General features: G+C 35.7%; 1 protein-coding gene across 1 annotated transcript in view; it reads left to right on the top strand.

Annotated features, from left to right (window-relative positions):
• Positions 1–15,189, top strand: part of ARID4B (AT-rich interaction domain 4B) — a 90,177-nt gene that overhangs the window by 36,365 nt on the left and 38,623 nt on the right. The window contains exons 7-11 of the mRNA XM_039379566.1: positions 4,637–4,716; positions 7,058–7,149; positions 10,006–10,144; positions 13,375–13,454; positions 14,758–14,831. Of these exons, the coding sequence (XP_039235500.1) occupies positions 4,637–4,716; positions 7,058–7,149; positions 10,006–10,144; positions 13,375–13,454; positions 14,758–14,831 (465 nt within the window). The remainder of the gene's footprint in view (positions 1–4,636; positions 4,717–7,057; positions 7,150–10,005; positions 10,145–13,374; positions 13,455–14,757; positions 14,832–15,189) is intronic.

The raw sequence follows: 15,189 nt of genomic DNA, 5'->3' as shown, positions 1-15,189 counted from the left end.
GGACATGTCTTAAACATGGTGAGAGAGATTTTTTTGGAGATGCTTAGGTATTCAGAGTTTGTATGAAAACCCCTCAAAAATAAACTTCTTATTTTGGGTTTTTATAAGAAACCGTACTATCGATGGGGAGGCACGAACATAAGCTCACAGACCCTTAGGATCGGCATATGTCAATTTATTATTTAAATCAGTTAACTTTTATACAGTTTAGTTTGCTCAGGGTACATGCTCACAATAAGATGATTGGATAGCTCAGTCTGTGCACGCGTCTCATGTCCCCAGTTCATTGGACCTGATGTTCTGTCCACGCGATCTGAAATCATCCTTGGCATAGAAACCTCTTTCTAATTAATCTGCTTTTAGGGTTTTACTAAATTTGCAGGTGTTTCATTACCTTCAGTTTCTCAAGGTTTTCTTTCTATAAACATATTATGTTCTCAAACCTTATAATCAGACACACAGCAAACAAGTATAAGCATCACATATTTTCACACAGTCTGTAAGTATAAACAATACACACTTGACACTTCCATGGCAAGCAAGGCCTACAGAGTGCAGGAAAAATTGTTCAGAGAAATCTCTCTGTCCCGGCGACACCGTACCCCTCACAATGTGAAATTGCGACACCAAATAAAGACCTAGTCAATTGTTCTGTGAACAATTAGTTCAGTGACTACTTAGAAATTTAATATACTATTGCTAAATATTCTGAAGCAAAGTATGCTGTCATACTTCCTTAAAAAAAAGCAAAGAAGTGCTTTTAAAACATAAGTTGGAACGCTTATTTTTCCCTGCTTCCAGACTTAGCCCTGATAAAGCTACTGTTGAAACAGACATAGCTTGTTTTTATAAGAAGTCTTTTCGTATTTGTTTTTCCTGTTTTATAACGTGACATTTCAGATGACAGATGATATATCCACATGTCCTCAAACAAATATGGGGTGGGGTTTTTTGATATATTTTTAAAGGCTTCATACATGTAGGTTTACTCTTTAGTACCAAGTCAGTGGTCAGTTGTAGAATGATAACATATATTCTGTCTGTGCACTGGTAGTCTTAAAGGCACTACAGGAAATGTATTGATTCTTGAGAAACTATATAAGCCTCTCCTGGGCAGATAAGTGGAACATGGGAAGATGAATACCAGATCTTGAAAGAACTTTAGCAAGACTTAGTTGTTTTGAGATATTGTGGGTTGTTGGTGATGAAGTGATGTTGAACAGCTAGGGAAAGACAACTTTCCCTACTTTTAGAAAGGAATAGAACTAGTTGCAAAAAATACATGTTTTCTTGTTGGAGAAGTAGAATCTATTAATAAAGGAGAGATCGGGTTAGGATGGGGTGAAACATGAGGTACAAAGACAGGAATTAACATTATAGATAGTGTTTTGGTAATTATTACAGAAGTGGATCAGATAAGAGAGCTTTTAAGAAGTAAATGGTATAGCTGGTGTTAGAACTGCGTTGTATGTTTATGTTTCTGAGAAAGTGTGAGGTTAGCTGTTCAGCAAGAAGAATAAGATAGGAGTCCATGCAGAATAAATTTTGAAGGTAGATGTCATGGAGTTGCAGTCTGTAAATCAAAGTAGATGTCTGTCAAAAATCCTGAGCTTGAGAAATAGGAAGAAGAGGTATGGTTTTCAGTCTCAACTCTTACATTTTGTAGATAAAAGTAGACAAAAGCATGTTGACCTTGCAGAATCAGTAAAAATATCACAGCTGCTGGCTGTGTAATGCACTTTGATAGAGAAGTGACTCTAGCAGTGGATGATTAGAATAATCTTTGTCAGGAGGGTGAGTGGAATGAGACAAAAATTATCTTTATAGACAGTGATGACTTTGCCGATCTGAATGAAATTTCTACTTTAAGGTATAGTTGCCATTTCCCAGACTTCAGTATTAGCACACATCTTAACCAGCAGTTACCTAATGTTGTCCCAGCACTTGTTGAGAAGCATCTAATTATTTGTGTTGTTAATGATTTTTTGAATAAAATTACTATGATTTGGTCAAAAACTTTGTGAAGGGATCAGATCGATCTGAAGTAATACCTTTCCAAAAGATACTTAAGACCATATATGCCACTGCAGCAGTATCTGGAGAGTAATAACCATTTGAGGGCCGCTTGAGAACTCTATTATGAAGTACAGGCAAGGTTGCTTTAAGAGCATCCCTGTCTATCTTGTATTCATAAGGTGTTGTCTGATGAGAAATTGCACATTGGTTTGTTTACATGTCTTTCTTTCGTGCTACTGCTTTCCTACCAAAGGGCGATAAGAATCAAATTAAATTTTTATAAAATCCCAACTTATATAGTCTTTTAAAATGACTGTAGCACAGTTTGTATATATGTGTATAAAAGCTGTAAATGTAACACATATATAAAAAAATATATATATTATAAAAATAAATAAATACACACTCATACACGTGCATATACATACACCAAGTGTCCCTGCCTGTCCTGTAAAAATTCCTCAAAGAGCTCAAGGTATTCCAGTCCTAGTGACTGGATACTGTTTCATCATTCATATGATTTTAATTAAACGTTTTTTAATTAAACTTTTAAAGTTTAATTGATATTCTTAACATTTATCTCTGTGTTTACTATGGGGGGGGAAATTGTAGGATTGTTTGCTTGACTAAATATGCAGAATTGTGCATGTTCAAAAGTAGTCTTAAACCCCTTCTGCATGATTTTGTCATTACATTGCCCTTTCTCAGAATTCAAAGTGACTTTATTTACATAAGTTGCCTCTTTTCTTTTTTCCTCTTTTCCTTGCAGTTTCAGAATACATGATTTTAAATGCATTACACTGTTGTATGCCTGCTCAGTAGGTTGTTTTCAGGATGTTCCATTAGATCAGAATGTCATATGTAATCAGCCATATGTGCCATGCTGGCCACACAAGTCTTACAGGGAGGTGAAGCTTTTCCTTTGGAAGTATTCATGGAACAAGATTAGGAATCCCCCTGGCAGGGAAGAGGCCACAGGCAGATTACCACACAGGACGCATACTGTAGCTACCTACCTAGCTCTGAATAGGTTTACCTCTGCTGTAGTCAGCTTATCTCCTGAAGTGGATAGATTTTTTTTTTTATCTCTCATTATGTAATGAGACTGTTATCTTAATTAACACAAACTGGATTAGGAACCTGCTGCCTTCTACTTCATTTAACGGAGAGGGGGCTTAATTATGTGTTGACCATTTGAGATGCAGTTCCAAATCTACGCGGTTCTTGATGTTGATATTTTTCAACAAATGTTGAAGTGACAATTGTGCATCTCTGACTGATAGTTTATCACTGAACAGTGTTCAGCAGTTACTGTAGTATATAATACAGTCTGGGGAATGGCAGTCACGAGTGGAAGTTTGTTATCAACAGTACTGAATTTAACACAGGGATCAAAAATTCTCAGAACTAGATAAAAGTTTCTTTCATATCAAACAAGTACTAGTCAAGAATTTTGCTGTATCTTGTTGCTTTTTATGTATTTGTATTTAAATTAGTAAATGTTGAAGAGTGTAACACCCACTATCTGAAAGCCAGACATGGCTGAAAATTAACCTCTCTGATCTTGCTGGCTGACAGCCATTCTTCTAACACTGTTTTTTGATCTGTTGATGGACAGAAGTGAAGATTTGAATGAAGGTGAAAGAGGCATGTTACGAAATTGCAAAAACTTTTACTTTTTAATGTAATATTTTAATCTAATCTTGGTGTCGTTTCCACACCCACAAAAGTCTTCAAGGTCACTGCAGTGTGGAGACAAGAATGTAATTATTATCAGTGTTCAGGAGGGAAGAAGAGATCCATTTTTGTCTCACTGAACAGTGCAAGCAAAGCCTGAGAGTCAAAATTTTTCAGTTTTAATCTGTTAAAGTACCTGAAGAAGACTTGACAAAAGCTTACTTTTTATATGACCACTTTATCAGCTCCTGAAGACCCCACCTTAAATGTGTGCAGTGCATTTTAGGATTCAAAAAGATAATATATGTAGCTGAATCAACAGCATTATTAACTTGTTTCCACTTGACCTAGTGATAGCAGAGGTGGCAAAAAGTCTAGAAACTGGGAGCTCCACAGTTCTGTCAGTAGAGCTGGTTTTGATGATTGTCAGCACTTTGACTGTTGTCATCTTCCTTAGGCTGATATCACTGTTGTTTTATAGCATAGTTGAATGAAGTCAGTAGAGAAAGACATTGAACTTTCATATAACATTAAGTTGTAACTTTTTTCTGTAAACATCCATTTATGTTTCTTTGTAGTAAGCATAGCTTCTACTTGAATATTGTATGAGTTCTGGTTACATAATAAAGTTTTGTAAAAATTGTAAATGTTAGAAGAATAGTTTTTGAATTCTAGTGGGTATTTAATTTTTATCTTCAAAACTGCTGATTACTAAAGATTCCTTTTAACACATACAAGCTGTGGTGATACAGCAGCTAATGTATTTGGTCAGTCTGTGAAATGCTTTACTGGATATGCAGCATTATCTATCCAGGTATAGCTTTGTTTTAAGAATTAGCTACAGGAATATATATCCCATTCTTTCTGAACATCTAAATGAATCAACAATATCTTGATTTAAAAAGAAAATATTTTTCTTTCCTCACTTGTTACCCGGTGACAGTATTTGATGATGGCGATGAGAAGACTCTGAGACGCTCTTCCCTGTGTTTAAAAGGAGAAAGACATTTTGCTGAAAGTGAGGTAATTGAAGAATTTTTGTATTACAACTTTTTATTTAGAAAAATTTAAAAGTGATATTTTTAGTACCTCAGTCTTTAGTATGTTATGTACATTCATGCTGCTAAAAACGGGGGTTGTGTAAAGTACAGTCTACACGGTTTGGCTTATTCTTTTTTAAAATCAAGAAGTACAATTAGATTCATCAAACTGTGTAAGTTAAGAAGCAAAATCAGAATTTCATCTTTTTCATTTTTATACTTTTGATAGTTCACAGATTGTAGATCACACAAAAAATTGCTATCACACAACTGCTTTGCTTTGTATAAAAATTATCTGTAAGTATTAATTGGGGGGAATCACAATATAATTATAATATAAAAATTCATATAAATTATAATTAAAAATGGATGTACTTCTTTTCACAGTTCTGCTGGATTTTAGATAGATGATCAAGGTTTGTAATAGTTGATAAACCTGAAAGATGAATACTTTTCTTTTAAAAGGCCAATAATTAATTGCTATTATTTGGTAATTTGACAACAGTTATCGGTATTTTGAAGCTGGCTCATGACTCAAAGGTGACTTGCCCGTTAAAATAGGCACACATTTGTAGCAAATTACAAATAGTTGGAATTTCAGAATGAGGGTTACTCCTTCGTATTATGTAAGACAGTCTGGACTGGTGGGCAGACTTATATAAACATGTTTGCTTATTGGACAGCTACTGAAGAGGGGGTTTTTTGCTCTACATAAATATGATGTTATTATTGTAGTCAGCTGAGCTTGTTGTTTGTGTAGTGCGTTCTCATGAAGATTCAGATACCCTTTAGAATCTGAAGTCAAGATTAAACACATGTAAAGAAGGGGGCTCTAATTATACGCCTAAATCTGGATTCAGATATAAACGCCAAAATTTTAAAGACTGTGGTGTTCCTTCAATTAGCTCTGTTATTAATGATCAGCACAAGTGAAGATTAGATTTCTTCTATTCCATAAAGACTATTTTAATATGGTTTCAGGGGTATTACCTTATAGTAAGCAGATTTAAAATTTTAGTATATATATACTGCTTTGTGACCTGTTTGGCTGAAGTAGAATAATTTGTATTATTTTGTCAGATTCAAAGAAACCATACATTCAGGTGACAGCTACTTTCTATTTTATCAACTTTTATTGTCTTAGCTTTTGATGTTTTGCCAAAAGTCACTGATACGCAATTCATTGTCACCAGCCCTCAATGAAACACATGTTGTGCATTTCTAATAATTACCTCGTGATTGCACAGCTACTCAGCAGGGAAAATGGCATCTCAAATTTCTTTTGTAATTAGGCCAGTGCCCCACAGTTGTCTTGTTCTGATGTTGCTCTAGCTTCATCTCTGCCTTCCCAAGTGTGTGGTGTAGAGTCTTTTAGGATGTCCATCACACTCAGAAGCAGTTGTGCATTTATTTTCAGATTTTAAAAAACCAGTTTTATTGTCCCTATGTTAGTTCTCTGGCACAGAATACATTTGAGATTCTCGTTGGTGTTACACATTCAAAAATCAGTACACGACGAAGTTTAAGTCAGAGGATTGTATTTAATTTGGAAGACTTTCTCCCTTCTTTCAAAGAGCGAGAGTAAGTGGCTGTACAAAAAACTCCTGTGTACCAGGAGCCTTCAAATCTGTAATGTTTATCATTTAAACAGTTAACAGCAGGCTTAGAGGCAGAAGATACTGCACATCCATGAGTTCTTCTCTTGAAGCATTCTCCCTGAACAAGGAAAGTTCTTTCTCTCCCTCTCTTTTTGTTTTGATGCTGATAAAGCGTCAATTAGCACCCTCTCAATTATCAATATAGCAGCCTCTTTAAAATTGTTTTAGAGTCTCCCTCACATATCAAATTATGAATTACTAACAGAAAATACAATTAACTTGTTGTGGTTGCTGCTGTTATTTTGCAGCTTCATTTCAAAGGGGACCTTTGTTCATTTTTAAGTAGATGATTGGATGTTTAGTCTAAACGATAGGAAGTACAGAAAATTCATCCAGTAGAGGTGGAATATCCCAGGTTGGCAGAATACCTGATACTTACTTCTCCGTGTTTTAACGGTCCAAAGGCAGGACGTCTGGAAAGAATTATCTATGTGTTTTGGACAAAAGTCAGTTATTCAGAGATGCAGAGAAAGTGTTGAAAAAAACCCAGAACAAAACACATTGCTTTTTTAAAATCAAAGCATGACATGTATGATGTACTTCTGTACTTCTTTTGTAATGAGAAAGTCTATTGAAAAATTACTTTTATGAACCATGTGGTTTGGAGAATAACTCATGCCAGGTTTTTTTTTATGTGTGTGCATATATATTTTTACATTTCAACAGACATTAGATCAGCTTCCACTCACCAATCCTGAACACTTTGGCACTCCTGTTATCGGAAAGAAAACAAACAGAGGAAGGAGATCCAATCATATGTAAGTTAAACATCTTGATACCTGTGCTGTGTGTATTCAATTCTGAAGCTTTCAGTGTGTGTGGAGTTTTATTACTTGTATCTTTGGGCTTGTCTTATTCAAAAAACAGAAGACCAGATGAAAAATGTTGTTAAGCACTCAGATTGAAAGTCAGGTGTATATGCACTGTTGTGTATAAGCATTTCAAGTCTTTGTGTAATCAATATTTAAAATAACACCAGGTATAGGCAAGAGTTTTTTCTTGGTTTTATTGAGTAAAACAAAAAAAATAGCATAACAAGTGGAAACATGATGTTAAACTGTAGTCAGAAATGTCTCTGTAGTAGACCGTCAGCGTTATGAATGTGTTGGGCTCAAACTAAAATCGTTACAATGCAGTCTTTGTCCAGCTGATACGAAGTCTTTGTACAAGGTACCAGAATCCTCCTCTAGACCTCTGGTTTCTCATTACAGGATCTCTGAGAGCTTTTAGAAATAGGTGAACAGTATTATAGAATCACAGAATGGGTCAGATTGGAAGGAACCCCAGTGGGTCATCTGGTCCAACCAGCCTCCCTGCTTAGGCAGGGTCATCCCAGAGCACACAGCAGAGGATTGTGTCCAGACGGTTCTTGAATACCTCTGGTGAGGGAAACTGCACAACCTCTCTGGGCAATCTGTTCTAGTGCACGGTCACCCACAGATTAAAGTTCTTCTTCATATACAGGTGTGTCGCTGGGTATCTGTCGAAGGGCCTCAGTCTGAGGGGGAAAGACACACAACACACACGAGGGAGTGAGACAAAGAGATATCTGCCTGCTCAGCGCAGCAGGCAGCCTTTTATTAGGTTCTCCCACTTCTACTTTCTCACACACACAACACAAACATATTTCCACAAAAACACTGAGGAATGCGCACCTGCACTTCAGCCACACAGCTCAAGGCTGTGTCCATGGGAACTATCTAGTTAGCTTCACTGCTCCCATGGAAAACGGCCCAACACCCCGCAACACTCCAAACTCCTCAGACTTCAGTTGTGGGGCTGTGACTTCACCCCACACAGGTGGAACTTCCTGTGTAACAGTTTCTGCCCATTGCTTCTGTTATGGTTTCCAGCAAAGTTTACTGATAGAAAAACCAAGTTCAAGAGTAGTGACTTGATTTCCTGGGTGCCAGAATTAGTAGTTGTGATCTTGATAAACTGGTGTTAAGTAATCCAGTGACTGTTCTCTGTTGTTTGTGGATGGGTTGTGGGGTTTCTTTTTTTTTTTAATGTGTGTATGGTGGGGGCTGGGGTTTTTTTTGTTCGCTCTTGTTTTTTGTTTTGGTTAAAGTTTTTGGGTGGTAGTGGGTTTTGTGCTTGGGCTAGCCTTTTGCTCTCTTTTTGATAGCTTGAAATAGATGTTGCCCTCTATATGTAGAGGTGCTATGAATTTACTCATAAAATTACTGACTTACTAATTTGTACTGTAGCAAATGAAAAAGCTGGTATTACCACAGAGAACATGATTGCAACATCCTTGGTGTCGTGACTGGGTCAGTTTTCTGTGTTTCCATAACTATACAGGACATTATTATGTCAGAAGCAACACACTTCCCTTTATCTTACAATTAATAGACTTAACTGAGTAAAAAGAGAAATCGCGCAGATACTGGCATAACTGAGCTAGGAAGTAGCCTCTCTTAAATAGTTCTGGCTTTCTCTCTAGTCCTAGACTTCTTTCTCTTCCCACAAGAGATTACTGAACCCCAGAAAGCAGCCTGAAAGAGTTTCATATTGTATTTGAAAAGAAACCATTACTTAAAAAAGAAAAAGATGTTGAGGGAAAAAAATTCCAAGAGAATGCTTTATCAGCACTGCAAATTAAGGTGGGGAAAAGGAAACATAATTTACCTTAAACTGTAACATCAGTTGTCTTCTGTTACACAAATTCTAACTGAGGTTTTTGTAAATACTGAATTTTTTACTCAAAAGCAGTTATGTGAAAAATGGAAGGTAGCTTTTAAAATTATGCTTCCTGTGCTCATTGAACATGCTGTATATTTCCTGAGAATTAACCTTGAAAGTGACAAGTAAAAAAAGATCTAGAGAGTGGCGAGAGTGCTGATTTTTTTTTATTTTATTTTATTTTTTTGTTAATCAGTTGCAGGTAATTTTAGTTGGTTTTGTACATTTAGACTCCCCATATGGTTAAAACCAGGTGCAACTTTGTACTTGAACAGTCAAAACAGTAATCCAGAACCTTTTTAAATCAAAATGTATTTGCACCTTTACCCATCTACTTACATTCCAGCACTACATTCAATGTGAAATTGAAACAGTCATTGAAATGCTTCACTGTACTTCTTTAAAGAAGTGTTTAAAGATAAATAGACGTCTTTTTCTCTTTGCTATTCATCTTTATAGCTGATGTTTCTTCTTCAGAGATTTGTCCTCTCTCAGAACAGCCTTTTATTCTGTATGGCTGTTTAAGTAAAAGCCTAGAGAGATTAAGAGGGAAAACCAAAACAGTTTAACTTGACGTTTGTCCAAAACTACAACTGCAACAGTATTTTTGAACAGTGCTTCTGTAGGGCAGTATTGGTCTCACTTGAATGCCCTGACAATGCATTTATCTTCCTCCATGTGAATGCATGGTGGTGTTTTGTTTAGTATTTGCATGTCTTACTAGTAAATATGCATTTCTGAGTTTATAATGTTTGAATTGTTCCTATACTGTAATTATAAACATTTCTATTCATTTTTATGCTAAAACACTTAACAAACAATTCAAGTTGCTATTACTCATGCCTCTTTGACAATTAGCTTTGGATCTCCTGTCATTATAATACGCAAGTTTTGAATAGTTGACTTTTAAGTCTCTTTCTGTTGTTTAGTCCTGAAGAAGAATCTTCATCCTCTTCCAGCGATGAAGATGAAGATGATAGAAAACAAAGTGACGAGTTATTAGGAAAAGTTGTGTGCGTGGACTGCTTCAGTGTGGATAAAAAGAAAGCTCTGTGGTTTCCAGCCTTGGTAAGGGTTTCCATCTTTATTATAATTTACTAAAGCTTTCTTTTGTTTTCTAAGAACCAGAGAAAAGTGTGGGGTTTTTTCATTTTGGTGTTTTTTTGTTAGAACTTCATATGGTTCTTCAAATTGAACTGTATCATAATAGTTACAGAAAATATTATATATCTAAATGTATTTGTTTACAAAAAGGGATTGCTAATGTGGCTTTAGTTTTTCCAGACAGCCAGAGCTTGTTGACCTAATTTCAGCTCAGCAGTGTGTTTAATACTATTGAACTAAAATTTCAGGGCTTTTTTCCTAGGCTGTTGCATGCCAATTTTCTGAATTACTGAGTTTTATTGAGGAGAAAATATAAAGTACAAAGAGAGGGGAAGTTTATCAATTACACAGACATTATTTTTCAAGGTTCAATATAAATACATTTGATAATAAAATCAGATATTTCTTCTTGGTCACTATGATAGGTAGTGGAGAATTGACAGTAAATTTCCTTTAAAATTACATTGTAGCCTTTCAATACAAATACTTGCTCTCTTCCTTTATTCTGACTTATTTTTTAACAAATAAAATTCTAATAAAATATCACAGCTAGTATAGGGATTGTATATAGACTGACTGATATATTTGGAAATTAATGTATTTCTATATGTGGTACCTTCTGGTATCATGGTTTATAATTTTTATTTTATTATTAATTGTAAATATTTGATTAATTGCTCTCTGGTAACGAAAGCTTAGCATACTTGTCTAATTTCAGGAAGACTTGTGCTCTGCTTTTGAAAAGATGCCATACAGTAACACTTAACTGTTCTTAGTATGTGCAATAGCTCTCAATTGTAGCTCTCTTCTTGTCACCTGCTGTGTCTTGTAATGCAGTCCAGTAGCTTTCCAGCAGGACTTCTTTTGGGGAAGTTGTTGGAAGAAAATGAGTCACTGAAGTCTTTTTTACAGCAAGGGAGAGGGCAGAATGTACAGCAAGGAGATACCATGTTAATGGCAGATGGCTTTAAGAGAGGTTTTCAGTAATAAGCAAGAAAAATTGAGATGTTTCTGTACTGAAAGCTGTCATCAAGACTGATGCAATATCCTGCCTCCCAGCTGCACTCAGAAGTGGTCTGTGAAACTCGCTTGAGCAGCTTTATGTCACGCTGTTGGGTTTGCCCTTCTGGTCATGCACATCACAGATACCAGTTTCCATGGCAGGCCTGAGCTTGCTCTTGAGCGATGCTCAGGATAGCTTTGCGTCAGACCTTAAAGTGTAACTGAATTGTTGCTTCTGCTTCAAAGTTATATGAATTATTTCTTTGGCTTTCAGATGAAGATTGGAATAGCTCACTCTTCATTGAAAGCTTCCTGCAATGAATGAGAAGCAGTAGGGGGATAAAGTTTGAGGGTGAAGCTTGTTAACGCTAAAATAGCTTATCCTAGATTAACTCTTACTTTAGTAATCAGGTTTATAGCTCTGCATCATATTGGTTTGAGATTTTTTTGTTTTTGTGGGGTTTTTTGTTATAATCCCCTCCCCAGTAGCTATGCCTCTCAGCTATTTTACCTTGTAAGCAGGTTACCCTACTGTATCAACAAAGTAATCTTATCTTATTACTGATAAATTTTGCATTAACTTTATATTATGGTAAGTGTAATTATGTGAATAATCCAATGAAAATTGAGGTTTAATATGCTGAAGAATGTGTATCAGCATTACTTCGTTATGTGTACTGATATGCTTTGTGTATAAGCACAGAGGACTTTGTGCAAGTTTATTATGTGAAAAGAAGTTAAGGGATTAGTCTAAACCTTTACAGCAAGTAACAATTAAGATTAGTAGTGGAAACTGAGTGCTTTGGATATCAGCCCTATAAACAGCTCTTACAAATCTAAAACTGTAGAGGTTCTAAATTTGGTAAAAATAACTGTTAAAACTCGATGATTGACATTGTTTTAATCCTTCTTTCATGTTTGGGTTGGGTGTTTTTAGTTTCTTTGTTTGCTTGTTTTTGTGGGTTCTGGGGGGAAGTGGTGAGTACAATGACTAATTGTAATTGTAAAAAGGCCTGACAGTTGTTTCTTATGTCAAAGAGTGTGATTTAGCAAGCTTTATAGCACAGCTTAGTTTTAATGTGTACTTAAAGGCTTTTGGAAGTTGTAGTGAGGAAATCTGCCTGCAGCATTTTCAGAAAATTGAGTTTACATAGGATCATCTCTTTCATCCTCCTGTGACTCCAGTGGAGTTTCTTTTGCATTCAGGCAAAATTGAGGTGATGTTGCTTGATGTAAAGGCACTAGATGAGGTTGTGGTAAGCTGTTTTCCAACCTCTGAATGGATTTCTAAGATCTTGATGCTTCTAGAAAACCTATAGCTAAAGCCTGAAGGGTCTTTCTCCATCTTTAAAGAGCTAGGAGTTTGAGAAGGCAACAGTTGATGTAAGAAGAGGTATTTACCTGGGCTAAATTATGGCTAAAGTCATTTGCTCCTCCTTGGGGTTTCACAGCAGCCATAATTTTCCTAACTTTCAGGGAACTACACATGTTTTGAGAGAAGAGAGATGAGTGATGAAGAGGGTTGCTTTTCTGTTCTATAACTCTGGAAATTCAATAGAGATATATTTTTAAAATAAATTTCTGAAGCTTTTTAATTAAAAAACTGGTTTAACAAAACTTAAATAGCTTTTAAAATTGCAAAAAAATAATGTCTCAATGCTAGACTTGATTAGTCTACTTCTTGAATTAAAGAACCTATCATAATACTTGTACTCGAGCCACTCTTCTCTCCTAGGTAGATGACTTACAAGTCTTCCATTATAAAATTCAATTTCATAAATCCTGTAAACCTTTGTTTTTGAAACTGTCTGTGATTACATCCTTGCCATTTCTGGAAGTTTTCAGAAGTAGTCTCTAACTCAAATGGCAGTATTTGTGGCATTTCTTGTCCTTTTAGGATGAGGACTATAAAAAGCTATAGTGGCATGGCAGATACTTACCTTTTGTCAGAATGCTATTCTTATATCTCTGGCAGCAGCTGTCAGTTCCCTCCAGGAAGCGAGCATGAACTCATGCATTCAGTAATTTCAGGAGGTCATCACTCCTGTGTTTTGAGGGATCTCAGTTGGTCCCATCTTAGGGTTGCTAAAGAGAAATGGGCCCAAAAGCTTTTTGAGTAGCATTGGTATATACTATTACTCTCTTGTTTTTACCTTTTCTCTCTAAACTTTGCATTTGTAATATTTTTGCAGGTGGTTTGTCCAGATTGTAGTGATGATATTGCAGTGAAAAAAGACAATATTCTCGTTCGCTCGTTCAAGGATGGCAAATTGTAAGTAGGAATGTAGAGTTTGATAACTGAACTGAATTTATACCAGTCAAGTAAAATGTAGTATGAGTTGTGTTGGGTAAAATATTAATAAACGTCAGTAAGCTCAGTAAATTTGCCAAGATTTTTCTAATGTTTAAAAAACTGTTAACAGTAACTAAATTAGTCTTGAACTTTGCCATTATTAATAATGGGGTGATAAATCTATCTGTCTTAGTTTTAATTTCATTGTCACAATTGTGGCAAACAAAGCAGGATTACATGACTTCAGTAATGGCTGGAGACTCTTTCCTGCTGTGGTTGGAATAGAGCGCTGCTTTTCAGGGATGTGGGCCATAAGCTGATCCAGCTACAGAAGGGTGGGTGGGGCTGCGTGCATGCACGCACGTACACCGCGTGCACGCACAGAAATCCTCTTTCTTGTTTGGAGGTAGTAAAGCATATGTTTATCTCAGACTAGACAGCAACTGCATCTTATCACGTTCCTTGAAAAGAGCAGCAATACTACTCGAAGTAGGAAAAATAATAGAGAAATGTGGAAAACCAGACTGTATGACGTTTGCAACAGAGTAACAAACTTTGTGTTCTTAAGCTCATGACAATAGAATTCTTTTTCTAGGTTTTAGTTTTTATTTTCAAAATTGCGGTTTGGCTTGGTTCAGTTTAACAGAATGTTTTGCAGAAAGGAAATTGAAATATTTAAGCTTTGTTTAATTACTTACTAAGTCTAGGCTATCCTTTACCATTTGATAGTTTTTCAGGCATCAGTGCACATCTCCAAAGAAATACACACAAGATGTGTGTGCACATGAGCACACACCTACCCCCAAGTCCCCAGAGCTGCAGTTCAGATTTGCTTCCTTGGTTATAGCCACAGTAGAAATTAGAAAGTGCTTTGTTCTTTCAGTTTGTAAGTCTTTAGTTTCATACTGGCAATTTATACTAATACTTACTTATGCTTTAAGCGAAGTAGGGTTTTAAATTAGCATTAAATTAATGTGAGATTTTTGTTAAGTGTTATATATTTAGGAGACTCCAGAAACTACTTGTTTGTGGAAGTGGCACGCTTTCTTTAGTACGCAGTGAATGCATATAGGTGGTCAAACCAATTTCATGTAGAAATATTTTTTTTAATCCTCTGACTAATACTGTACCAGACTAACACTATAGAATTGTCAAGATATATTCCATATGCTGCTTATGTATATTTTTAAGTGTGTTGTAGTCTAAGTGATAGCTCTGTATTATACTCTTAGTTTACCTTTAAAATATTGTAATTTTTTTTAACGCTTTCTAAATTATCTAGCACTTCTGTGCCAAGAAAAGATGTCCGGGAGATTAGTGAAACTTCACCAAAGCCTGACGCTTTGTTAAAACAAGGTAAAAATAACTTTCTATGAGAAAACACACGTGTATGTATTTACTCAATTACATAAATTGGTCTAAATTTATGGCAGATTGGTTCATGTCTTAAAAATGCTAAAATACAGGATCTTTTCCTATAGAATAGTGTATTGAAGAAAAACACTTTTGAAAAGCTAGAGGGACTTTTTTAAAACAAATAAAATCTAACAAAACTCACAAAAACCAACATGCCTCCCCCCACCTACCACACTTGTTTCAAGCGTAGAGATGTGCTAAACAAAGGATGTAATTGTACAGCACATGTTGGCTTTATAGGTTATTTTAGTATATATCTATTTGCTTTAGATCTTCATAGAATTATTCTCACCATAGT

Source organism: Pipra filicauda, unplaced genomic scaffold (genome assembly GCF_003945595.2).
Source record: "Pipra filicauda isolate LSUMZ 115617 unplaced genomic scaffold, ASM394559v2 scaffold16_size7369187_pilon, whole genome shotgun sequence".
NCBI classification, from domain to species: Eukaryota; Metazoa; Chordata; class Aves; order Passeriformes; family Pipridae; genus Pipra; species Pipra filicauda.
Note: the sequence above shows the minus strand (reverse complement) of the source record. Positions and strands in the feature narration are given on the sequence as shown.